At 22.2% G+C, this 12,836-nt stretch overlaps 2 protein-coding genes across 8 annotated transcripts in view; one reads left to right on the top strand and one right to left on the bottom strand.

The window, feature by feature from the left end:
* Positions 1–2,615, top strand: part of LOC127282535 (uncharacterized) — a 70,409-nt gene extending 67,794 nt beyond the window's left edge. For both annotated transcript variants that reach the window (XM_051306830.1, XM_051306831.1), the window contains 2 exons: positions 259–399; positions 1,011–2,615. In XM_051306830.1, coding sequence (XP_051162787.1) covers positions 259–399; positions 1,011–1,438 — 569 coding nt within the window. In that variant the 3' untranslated portion in view covers positions 1,439–2,615. The remainder of the gene's footprint in view (positions 1–258; positions 400–1,010) is intronic.
* A 1,670-nt stretch (positions 2,616–4,285) lies between these two features.
* LOC127282553 (myeloid leukemia factor) lies at positions 4,286–12,517 on the bottom strand. 6 transcript variants are annotated; one of them, XM_051306860.1, is made up of 7 exons: positions 12,180–12,517; positions 11,422–11,638; positions 10,270–10,546; positions 9,860–10,001; positions 8,665–8,733; positions 7,522–7,584; positions 4,286–4,673 (listed from the first exon to the last, which is right to left on the bottom strand). In XM_051306860.1, exons 1-6 carry the CDS (start codon positions 12,230–12,232, stop codon positions 7,569–7,571), a joined length of 774 nt encoding a protein of 257 aa, XP_051162817.1. In that variant the 5' UTR covers positions 12,233–12,517; the 3' UTR covers positions 4,286–4,673; positions 7,522–7,568. The 6 variants fall into 6 exon arrangements, with proteins under 6 accessions (XP_051162817.1, XP_051162814.1, XP_051162819.1 ...); XM_051306857.1 differs by lacking the exon at positions 7,522–7,584; XM_051306862.1 differs by lacking the exon at positions 8,665–8,733 and having other exon boundaries at positions 12,180–12,516.
* Between the last annotated feature and the right edge of the window lie 319 nt (positions 12,518–12,836).

Raw genomic sequence — 12,836 nt, 5'->3', positions numbered from 1 at the left:
GAAAATAAAGTAAAAAATTCTAAATAATGATTATGATAATAGTAATAGTAGTTTCCAGGGTTTACCACGAGGAGGTTGCAGTACTATTATAATTTTTTATTAACATTAATTAATTAATATCTTGAAAATAATAAAAAAGGACATCTCAATATTTTTTTTTTTTTTTGTGGTGAAAATTCTACAAATTCAGATTTAGAGATTATTTTCTAAAAAAAAAAATTATAGGAAAAAGAGAGATTAAAATTATTTATCTTACAGCTTCTGCGGACGATGCAGAAACAGCAGCAGCTTATCTTGAACATTTGGCAAGGCTAGAAGACCAAAAAGCTGAGATGGACGATCAGGCCAATAGAGCACATGAATTAGTACTCGAGAATTTTGAAACAACAACAGAGTCTGGTACAGCATCCTCAAGAATGATCCTAATAATCATTTGAACGTTTCTTCCTTTTAACTAAATTCTCTTTTTTAATGTTCTTTCCAAGATTCACTTAAAAAAAAATTTCTCTCACGTCTAATCGATCGTTTGATTCCTTCTCAGCTGATTATTACAACAATCTTCTCATCGTTTGGCTCTTAATTTATACACGCACTAACTCTCGTCAATGTTTTGGTTCTTGAATCTTCGATGAAATTGTAATGCTCGTATTATTTTATTTTATTTTTTTAATTCTCAACTATCCTTTATGTGCCTTCTCACAAATTCTCTAAAGCAAATTAAAAAGAAATGTTTTGATAAATGGTTCAATATATTTCCAATTGATTGATTGCTTCTCAGAATAATTTAATGCATCTCTCTATCTCTCTTTCTCTCTTGTCACCAGTGTCTCTTTTTACTTCTTGGCCTGCACTTCGTCCTTTATCACTTTCTGGAATAACACGAATGCTTTATATGATTTATTTATTTTTTCTACATTAATTAGCACGTCTCATTCTAAATAACATAGAAAAAAAACCAACATATAATTAAAAATAATTTATTTAAAAAAAAATTACCATTCCACGATTAGGTAATTCTCCAATTGGAACAACATTTTGGCGAAAAATAAGTACAACAGAATTGCCAAAAACTGTTTCCATCCCGGCTTTAAGACGCCGACAGGGTCAAAAATATTTCAACAAAATTGTCACACAAAATTTAACACAGAGACCACGACGTCCAGCAATTATTGATTATGATTATTATGAGGACGAGGAAATCAGATTTGTTGGAAAGCCAAGGCTTAATGGTAAGCTCTACGTTACTAGCAGGGGTCATATTAATTGTCTTGATCAAGGCAATTTTCCTCATCCAACGTCATGCAAAAAATTCATTACTTGCGCGAGAATGGTCAATGGATTGGTTGTTGGTACTGAATACACTTGTCCAAATAAACTCTCATTCGATCCAATCGGTGGAATTTGTAATTGGTCCGCTGGTCTTGGCTGTAAAGAATAAACAAACAAACAAAAAAACTCGAGACAGGCAATTTCATTGATAAATCAAAATTCATATTTAATTATTCATTATAGATGTCTAAAAATTTATCATTTGAAAATGAAAACGGCACTTTTTCTCAATTTTGTAAACAATTTTTTTTTTTTATTTCAATCATTTTAATTTAATCAAATTTTCATTTATCAGAATTAAAAATTCGGCTCAATCGCAATTCTGTTAAATAAAAATTCGATTAAAAGTTAGCATTTTCGTAGTTTTAATAAAAAAAAAAAAAAAAAAAAAGTAATTTCTAATTAAAATTTTTTTTCTGTAATAGTATGAGGAATTATATTTCTAATTTTATAAATTATTATTAAATGTTACAGTTGGATGAAAATTAATTTCTCATAGTAAAAAAAAATTGTTAGATTATCGTTTTTTACTGTCAGAAAATTAAAATTCAATTTTTTAATGGTTCAAAATTAAAAAAAAATTAAATTATTTACACGCGACTAAAAATTTGTTTATAAAAATAAGAATTTAGTGACTTTTAAAAAAAAATTTTTGGCATTACTTTAAAATATCATTTTTAAAATATTTTACATTATTATTGAGAAAAAGTACCTTTTCGAAATTCAAACATTATATCATTATAATCGAACTTATATAAACGTAAAAACTAAACCTAACATAATTTACATTGTACTTATTTTGTCCGGTCGATTCGATAATTTTAAGTTGTAGGCATTATTTAATTAGAGACACCATAAAGTGTTGAAATCTCTTGGAAAGGTCATTGTGTCAGTAAGAAACGAATCATCTAGCCATAATTAATTTGTAACCGCTGAGTGGTGATATTATTGGATAAAAAAAAAAAAAAAAAAAAAAAAGAAAATTTCTTGCGTGTACATATTGTAGAATCAGTGTAAATAATTTAAGTTGAGAATGAAAGCGGTTTAGTGCAGACGAAATAATTTATATCTCTTTTTATATGTATTTAAATGAAAATGTGCATGAAACTTGTTTTTTTAATTATCGAATTTCGTAGCTCTGCAAAAGTATATATGTTAGTGAGGTAAAAAAAAAAATTTTTTTTATATCATTTAAATGCATTAAGAAACAAGCGAATATACTCGCCTTTGTATTATTTATAGATTAGATTTTTACAAATTTAATAAAATTCTGAACAAAATCTAAATCTGTTTACTTTTTTTTATTACCTTCTTTCTTCAAAAATAATTGACAGAAAAATGATGATATCAAAAAAAGTTTTTTTTTTTTTTTTTTTTTTTTTAATATAAAAATAATAATAGATAAATTTCAAGTTAAAAATTGTTATTTATAAATCAATTAAAAAAGAGATTAAAATCATTGAATTCGTTGTTAACTCAAATTGTAGCTAAATGTTATTTAAAAAAAAAAATTTCGAAATAATTCACATTTTTTTTTGTACCTCTACCTTAGTTTATTATCATATATAATTATCGATAGTATTACACAAAGGATTTAAACTTCGACTGCTTTATAAAAAAAAGAATTTTTCAAATATTTTTCATTATAATAATAATAATATCACTATAACATAAAAAAACAGTCGTTCTTGTTACAGACTCAAACATTCTTTTCAAAACAAACATTTTTCACTTACATTTTGTTCTAACTTTAATGTTTTATAATTTATCTCTACATAATAGATGTTTACTGAAAAATTTCACATTATAAGTGTTACTTATATATGTTTGACGTACTAATATTGAAAATAATTTATATACTATTGAGACATTATTTCTAAAGCTTGTCGATACATGTTTAGCTACAGCTTATATTATTATTATTTTTTTTTTAACAGGGATGAGTCAATATCAGTCAACTAAAGTCGCCTTTTATTATTAAATCATCGAAAATTGATGATTTTACAGGCCCCGTAATTATTCTCCATATTTTATTATTTATGTTTATTGTGTAGATTATTAACTATAAACAAAATACACTGTATATTTAAATTTTTAGTTCCTTTAATTTTATTGTTTCTTAATTGTCATTAATCCTAATTTTTATTTTTCTCAATAGTTTTTTTTTTTTATTTGAATTCACATAAACTATTTTAAATTTTTAGAAAAAAAATTTCTTTTTCTATTTTTTAATAGTACTTTTATCTATTTATAGTTTGAGCTAATTCTAATTGATTTTGTTTTTATAATTCTCACATTTTTATCAGTTTTATTTAAGAAGTTAATGATATAATAATTATGGTGAAAACAATTAGAACGAGAGATAATTAAGTAAACAGTAAAAATGACAATAAGTACAAAAAATAAAAACTAGGGATCATGGGTATTCAATAATATCATCATTTTTTTTTCTCTCTTTTTTGGTTAAATTTTTTTAAATCTTGAAAAAATATTCTTTTATGTTTTTTTTTTTTTTTTTTTTGAATGTGGTAAAACTTTTAAAACCACTTGCAAAATCAAAAAATGAGATTTTTATCTTTTTAACAAAAAAACCATGAAAAAGATGAAATTTACACCCAAATAACTCAATTTTTAAAATTGCTAGGGATTTAGGAAATTTTTACCACAATTAATGGATAAATACAGAAAAATTTTCTCAAAATTTGAGGAAAATTGAGAGAAAATATTTTTTTTTTTTAACAAGAAAAGTAGACGTCGAACATCTTTAAAATTTCAGGGAAAAAACTAAAAATTACTGACAATAGAAATTAAAAAACATAAGAATTAATAAAGTAAAAAAAAAAATTCTAATTAGAAATAAATATGGAGAATAATCTAATTTCTTCACTTTCTTTAAATGAATGTACGTATTTAAAAACTATTATATGTAAAAAAAAATTTCAACGAGTATTATATCTAACATTTCGTTAAATAATAATATAATTAATAAACAGAAAAATAAAATACCTTTTTTTCCATTATAAACTTCAACTTATTAAGTAATAAAAGATAATATAACCTAATATAGAGAAGAATATAATAATGAAAAATAAAACTGCAGTTGATTGTAAAATAAACATAAAAAAAAAAAAAAATTAAAGTTTATATAACTGTAGTAAATTAATGAGGATATATTTACTCGATACCCATCCCTTTTTTAAATTTTGTAATGAGATTCTTAATCAACATTTTCATTTGTGATGTGCCGCTTGTGATTAACTTCTGTTTCAGGTGTGTGTTCACGTTTTCGTCCAGATGATGAACTTGTAGAAGGAGATGATTTTTCATCAGTTTCATTATTTGGCCTGCAAAATAAATATTTAATTATATGTTTTGCTGATTTAAAAAGAAACTTCCAATTTTATAACATTTAATTTAATAATGGATTATTTTATTAACTTTGCAAACAATTACATATAAAATTAATTCAAATAATTTAGAAAATGTATATATTTTTTTAAAGTAACTATATATATAGAATCTTATAGAACGTAATAACTAATTATGAATATGAAATTTATATTGAAATTAATATATCTATATTGGTACCTAAAAAGGGTTTTGATATTTTGAATATTTTCTCAAGTTTCTATATGACAATATTGGGCACGGTTCAAATACCAGGGGCCAACGAATACCTATTAAATATTAATTATAAAAACACAGACCTCGAATCAACTTAAAGACACAAAAAGTCGTTTTAGTCGATTTATATTCCAAAAAAAAGTGTATTAGTTTTTTATTTTAAGAAAAATATTTTATAGATTTTTAAATAAAAAAATTTTTTTTTAATAATAATCATTTTCGAAGGGTTAAAGTTGAAATTTTTAGAAATAATTAAATTTCAAAAGATATTGTTAATTTTCAAACAATTATTAAATATTACAGAACTAAAAATAATTTATCAAACAATTTTTGGAAAACATTTTTTAAATTTAATTGATTTTTCAAGGATTTAAAATTGAGATTTTTGAAATTAATTAAAACTTTAAGTGTTTTGTAATTAAAATTTTAGATGATTTCACTAAAAATTTATTAGAAAATGAAGACAAAATACAATAATTTGAAAATCATTTTTAATAGAAAAATGGTTTCAGATAGTTGAATTTTCAAAGATTATTATTAAAATAGTTAAAAATAATTGAATTTCCTTAGAGTTATAATTGAAATTATTAAATTTCAAAAAAAAAATTTCGATAGAAAATTTTAGAAATAATTAAATTTTAGATGCTTTTAAATTCAAATTATTGAAAATTCAATTAATTTTGAATTCAAATTTTTGAGAATAATGAAATTCTATTTGATTTTAAATTTGGAAAATAATTGAATTTCAGTTCATTTTAAATTGAAAATTTTGGGAAATAATTGAATTTTAATTGAAATTTTTGATAATAATTTAATTTAAGTTCATTTTTGATTGAAAATTTGGATAATTAATTTTAAATAGAAATTTTAGAAAATAATTGAATTTTATTTCTTTTTAAATTGAAAACTTGGTAAATAATTAAATTTTAAATTGAAAATTTTGGACAATTATTGGATTTTTAATTGATTTTGAATTAAAATTTCGGGTAATAATTGAATTTTAGTTTATTTTGTATAGAAATTTTTAAAAAATAATTCAATTTTATTGTGATATATTTTTTTTAAATTATAAACAATTATTAAATTTCATAAAAATTTTAATTGAAAAATAATTTTCATATAATTGAATTTGTGATGTATTTCATTAAAATTATTAAAAATAATTAATTTAGTGAAGAATCATTTTAGTTCAAAATTTGTTAAATAATTGAATTGAAGAAAATCTGAAGAAGATCTACATTTTATACTAGAAAAATATATTTTATTTACATTTTTTTTCAAATGTAAAAAAAAATGTCGCATTTTATTAAAAGAAGTCGATAAAAGTCGTATTTTTGAAAAAAGTCGGAAAATGTCGTATAATCCGAGGCCTGTAAACATATCATTTTCATTATTATCATTTAATATGTAATAATATTCTAATAAATTAAATTATTATTGATAATATTAATCTTTAATTTCTTTATAACAAACAATTAAATACTCAATTTGGCGCGCTTGCACGCGTTTAATTTTGCTAGTTTAAAATAATTTATTTAATTTTTATTCTTTTAAATTCTAAACACGTTTATTTATTAGAAAATTATTATTTTTAACCAATTTTGAAACTGAAAATATTTTTAATTAGATTTTTTTTTTTTTTTTTTATTATTAAAAATACGAAAATGTGAAGTTATGCTAACTTTTATTTTGACATTCTTAAATTGTCCAAATGAAAATTATAATATTGAAACCAATATTTTTAATTTTTTAAATTTAATTTTTGTGTAGGGTTTAAACTTATAAAATTTTAATTTTTATAAATTTAAGTATTTGAATCGCACCTCTCTAAATGGTTTCTAAATACTTTATAACAATATTAAAATTTTTAAGTTTAGAATTATGGAAACTATAATAAATTTTTGTTATTAACATATAATTAAAAAAAAAAAATTTAACAAGTGTATATTAAATTTAATATTAAAACTTAATATTGTTAACAATATATTTCAACTTAATAATATTAAAATAGAACCGGCATTATTATCTTATTCTTAAATATAAAATGCATAATTTCAAAAAGCCATTAGTCATTCCAGAATGTATTATTTCTCTCTTTTTTTCTTTTTTCAATGATACCATTTCTCTTTTATTCAGACTACTTATATAAACCCCATTCAAAAAGAAAAATAAAATATATGACCCTACTAAAATTATGAATATGATAAATAATTCTACTCAATGAAATTCATGCTACGATGAACAATAGTTAAACATGGATGATATTCACATGCCTGAAGATGAAAAAGCGACAATGACCCAGTATTTTTATTTTCTTTTTTTTTTGCATTATATAGAAAAATCGTCAATTAATATTGAAACAATATTCAATCTGTATTAGTCAATTAAAAATAAATTTAGAACAATTTTTCACAGATATTAAATTTCAATATTAAAGAAAATATTAAAATACTTTGGTAATGTCTGCAATATGTTGTTGCAGGAAATGAGAATAAAGAAAATGCAAATAATAATGTGAAGCAACATACAAAAATTTTATAATGTGTAAAAAGAATGATAAATACTTACAATCATCACTGTTGCGAACAATGCGCTTTTTTTTAAATTATTTTAATTTACTTGTAGCTGTACCTGAAATACACAATATGGAACATTCCTGATAATATTCCACTGTTGATAGAAGAATAGAAATTTTTAATTTATATAAAATATATTTTTTCTTTTGCATCACAATAATGGAAGAAACAATAGAAAAATTATTATAAAATTATATATGCTCGATAATAATTATTTACTTAAAATTGCATTTTATTATTTATAATTCGGAACATTTTATCTTTAAAAAAATGTGTTTATATTGTAATTAGAAATTTGAAGCATGAAAAAGTGTAATAAAAGCTTATAAAGCAAGTTAATGAGTTAATGAGTGAATTTATAATTCCAGATTTCATTTTATGTATAAGCGAAAATAATGTGACAATTTTACAAGCTTCCCACAGTCAATTATTAGATTTTAATAATTAATTATTAATATTATTTTTTAAAATAATAGTTAATAAGGCTTCAATATGATTGGATGCAAAAATATGTTATTAATGTTTAACGAAAATTGACAAATGTATAAACTACATATATAATATTATAGTGAAACAAAAGAGCATGTATGAGTGCATTTTTCATAACAAAAATTAGTTTCTTCCAATTTTAGTATTTCAATTATTAATCTTAACTTAATCGAATATTTAAAGAAAAATAAAATAAAAATTAACCCAAGAAGTAGTCTATTATTTTATATTAATATTTTATCATTCAAAGAATAAAAAAACAACATTTAATTATAAAATTATGATTTCAAAAAAAAAAATCGTTTCATTAAAACTTAATAAATAATAATATTAAATTAAATTATAATATTCTGGATTTATAAAATTTTTCAGATATATTTAAAACGTTTTTTTTAATTTACTATTCTATTTAATAATGGCTAAATTGAAATACGATTATAAATATATACTGACAGTCAAAAAAAAAAAAAAAAAAAAGAAAAACGAACACATAACACAAGCTCTGTCTAAAACATTCTAAAATATTTTTATAAATTATAATATAATTAAATGTACACTTTCCCCAGACATATTCCTCGACTTGCAAAATTTTCCTATAAAGGAGTGAACATGTAAGGAAACATTATTGGGAAAATTGTTAACTTACCGAGAGGTTAAAGCTCGTATTGCTCTTCTCGGAGAGGGTATCCATTTTGAGTGACTAGACTGTCGACTACTAAAGAATGCACCAATAACCGGACCAGTAACAAATAAAAAAAGGTTCAGGTACAATAAAGATACAAATTTCTACATAAATATTAAGCATGCATTATTATTATAGAATTATTTCATTTCTATTTCGATCAAAGTTGTTTTGTCTACTAATTTTAAAAAATTATTTACTTGTAAATATTTATTTTGTAATAATTGAAATATTGTATAAAAATGTCCAATTTATTTTAAATACTTTATACCTGTTAAATAATAATTTGATAAAATTCTTTATTTCATTTTGAATTTTAGAAATATAACATCAAAATTTTCTGTAATGTATAATAATTTTTTAAAATTAATCGGCAACAACTTTGGTCTAAATATAAAGGAATGATTCTATATTTTCTATTATATAAAGTTACAAACACAATTAATAATAGAAATCTAATACATAGAAGAAATATTCTAAGATAATGCCAAAAAAAAAAAAGAATTTATTTTTCCCATACTGTAAATTTCATGCAACTAATTTCACAAATTCTAATTTTTCATTAATCAAACAATAATAATAAAAAAAAAATATCAAATATTTCTTTCATTTTTTCATTTTCTCCATGATTTCTTGACATATTTTCCAGATTTCTTGTTTCTGTGAAGTAAATGAATTTTTTCTTTTTTTTTTCAAAATATAACTATTAAGCTTAACAACAAGATCTTAAGATACTCAATACATGCTACATTAATAATTCTACTCTTTATTAACATATATAGGGAAAAGAAACGAAGACAATAATTATAACAAAAAAATTGATTTTACTACTTTTATAAATACATACAATTCATGCAATTTTAGAAAAATTCTGTTTTACGCATTCTTTGTAAAAATTCTACAAATTGGAAAAATAAATTTTAGAAAAAAAAGATATTTTTTAAATTAAAACTGAAAATGCTCTTTCAATTATAAATTCACTCAAAATAATGCATTGATCGACTGATCAATAATTAAAAAAAAATATTTTTTTTTTTTGAGTAAATTATGATTTATAATTTTAATTTTTCTTTACCCATTTCTTACCTTTTTTCAAATTGATTAGATTTTAGAATATTATATTCAATTAATAGAGTTTCAAATTGAAAAGGACACTAACCTTGATGATGGACTGGGTAAGGCTAAATGCCTTTGATCTGATCGACGTCTGTTATGATGAGATGAACCTGCACCACCTCCGATTGCGCCAATTGAACGTCGTGTACGTGTTTCCCATTCCTTATTAAAATCATCGGCCTCCTCTAAAAATGTACAATAATTTTATACCAATTTTCATTTTATTGAGAAAAAAAATATTCAAAAGATATATATTAAATAAATCCTTATTAATATGAATATTAATATTAATTTAATTTAATATTGTATTACAAGTTTATAATATCGGAAATCCATTCAATGCCAAAAGGCATGAACTATGTATATAATAAATAAATCCTTATTATTAATTAATTAATTAATTCTATTTCTCACGTCAGCAAAAATTGTTAAAAAAAAAAAAAAAAATGTTACCTTCTTCAAGGTTAATGTATTCTTGATTCTCTTCCTCTTCTCCACTGCGTAAATTCTTTTTGCGCTCAAGAATATGTGCTCTGTCTCCAATATGATGACCAATTGACATTTGTTTAGTTCCAGTGCGAGAATCACAGACAGTGTTCTTGGTTTCCTTCACACCTCCTGGTGCAACTCTTGTTGATGTTGAAGCTTGATAAACTTGTGGTTTTCCATCTGGACCATTAGTCATTGTCATTACAGAAGTGCTTGCAAAAGAATGACAATTTCCATTTCCCTAAATGAAAAAAAAAAAAAAAAAAAAAAAAATTCATAAAATTACTTATGTAATTTAGCATTATTATTTAAACACAATCCTCAATTTCAGTGTATATTAAACTTGTACTTGTCTTATTTATTTTATTTTTTTATTTTTTTTTAAATTTACTCATTAAAAATGAAAATCATATTTTTTTCTATAGCAAGAAATGTAATTTCGTCAAAAAAGCGTAACTAATAAGGTTCCTTACGTACTCTTCTTGTATGGAATCTTAAAAAGGAAATTAAATATTAATGATTAAGAATTTAAAGTATTATGTTGTTGCATTATTGTTATCTTTCTCTAACAGGGTTGATACAAAAATTTTATTTGTCTTTTTCCCTGATGCCGAAAAAACATTTTTTTTTTGTTTAAATCATAGAAAATTTTTGTTAAATTTCTTAATTTTTTTTTTTTCCAAAAGTTGTAATTTTATTTAACAAATTTAGCTCTTTGATATTTTTTTAATACTCTTTATAAAAATACCTAACTTTTCCCATCATTCTCTTTGTCTTTCACTGATTTTCATGACAAAACCCGTCTAAAGTTTAATTTATACCTCGTTATTTTAATTCATAAAATTAATTTTTTTTAACAGATTTAATTAAATATTTAAAAAAAAATTGTTTATATTATCTATAAAATGAAAAAATGATTTTTTTAATAATGTTATAAATAATTTTCAAAAGCACGCATTATAAATTTAATATTTCCCAATATATATTCATACATAACGATCTGCAGCACAAAAAATTCCTTTATTTTTCAATATTTTGGTTTTTTTTTTAAATGAAGGTCTTCATTTTTTAATTTATTTCTTAATTAACATAAATAACTTAATGAAATAAACTCACAAAGTTGGACATCATCATTGCCGGACTGGGCATTGAGGGCATTGTGGGCATTGTGGGCATAGTAGGCATTAGAAAACCAAACGAGGGAAATCCAAAAGGCATCATTTGCATATCAGGAAAAGGTCCTCTCGATCGTTGACGAGATCCGGAAATAGCAGGAGGTCCCATCATTCCAAAAGGATCCGGAAACATTGATCCCATAGCAAATCTTTGCAATCTGTTTTTTTTTTTTTTTGTAATAAAATTTAAAATTAATTTAATTTTTCTGATTAGATTATTTCATTTAATAAAATTTCATTTTTATCCCTTATTCAAACTAAGTGAATTACTTTAACTAATTCGATTAAACTAGGTCACACTTCTCTTATAATCATGATTATGTTTTGTAAGTATACATTATGCTATAGAAACAGAACTGTCAATTAATGACATATTTATCTGATTAACAAAAGATGATTGATTTTGTACTTTCAATTGTTTACTAGAAAAATTAAAAATTCTAAATTACACATAGACAATGTAATATATTTGTATGAAAAATTAATTCAATATTTATTATTTAACTATATTAATATTTAATTATTTAATTGAGATTTATAATTTTATCATTATATCATAAATAAGATCAATGTCAAAACGTCAGTGCCAAATATTATCTCTCCTAAATTAACATATGTAATTAGGCCTAGGACAATTAAAAAAAAGGGAATTTATACCAAATTAAGTAGGGAAAAAAAAAATTGAAAAATAATATTTACGCCACAGCTGGATCATCATCAAAGTCTCCAGTTAAAGCTCCAAAAATGGACATGTTGCAAAGTTTTCGGTCACTGAACTAAACCACACACAATTATCAGCTGTTTCTTATCAAAACGACAGACAATTATTTTATTTTACAAAACACAATATTCACCAGTCAATATGTAATAAAATTCACTTCACTTAAAATAAATAACGTAATTGAAACGTTACTTATTTCTAAAGAAAAATCTAGAAATCTATTGAGAACCAATTGCTTTCCAATTTACTATGTGTATAGTATATTAACAATATATAGTAATTCTTTTCCAAGTCCAAGTTGCAATGCCACAAAATGGAACAAACACTATTGAGAATGATCAATGAGTGACATCTAATGGTTATTATGACAATCGTTTAATTAAAATGTCGATACTTATTGGCGGGAAAAATTTAAATTTTTTCCTCGTATTTTAATTGAAATTAAATTTTTGTTACAATTTATCAATAATTTATTTTTTTATTTTAATATTTAATGCAAATACATTTTTAAAAGAAGTGTAAAAGTTTTAATTTTATGTGAGAATATTCTATAAGTCAAAGTTCTTCAAATTATTTCTAATAAAAAACAAATCAAAACTGAAACTATTGTTCTTTGTATCTGTTTCATTCTTTCA

The sequence above is a fragment of the Leptopilina boulardi genome, unplaced genomic scaffold, assembly GCF_019393585.1.
Source record: "Leptopilina boulardi isolate dan_hultmark-lab unplaced genomic scaffold, ZJU_Lbou_2.1 LbouV2_300, whole genome shotgun sequence".
Lineage (NCBI taxonomy): Eukaryota > Metazoa > Arthropoda > Insecta > Hymenoptera > Figitidae > Leptopilina > Leptopilina boulardi.
This window is presented reverse-complemented; position numbering and strand designations above follow the sequence as displayed.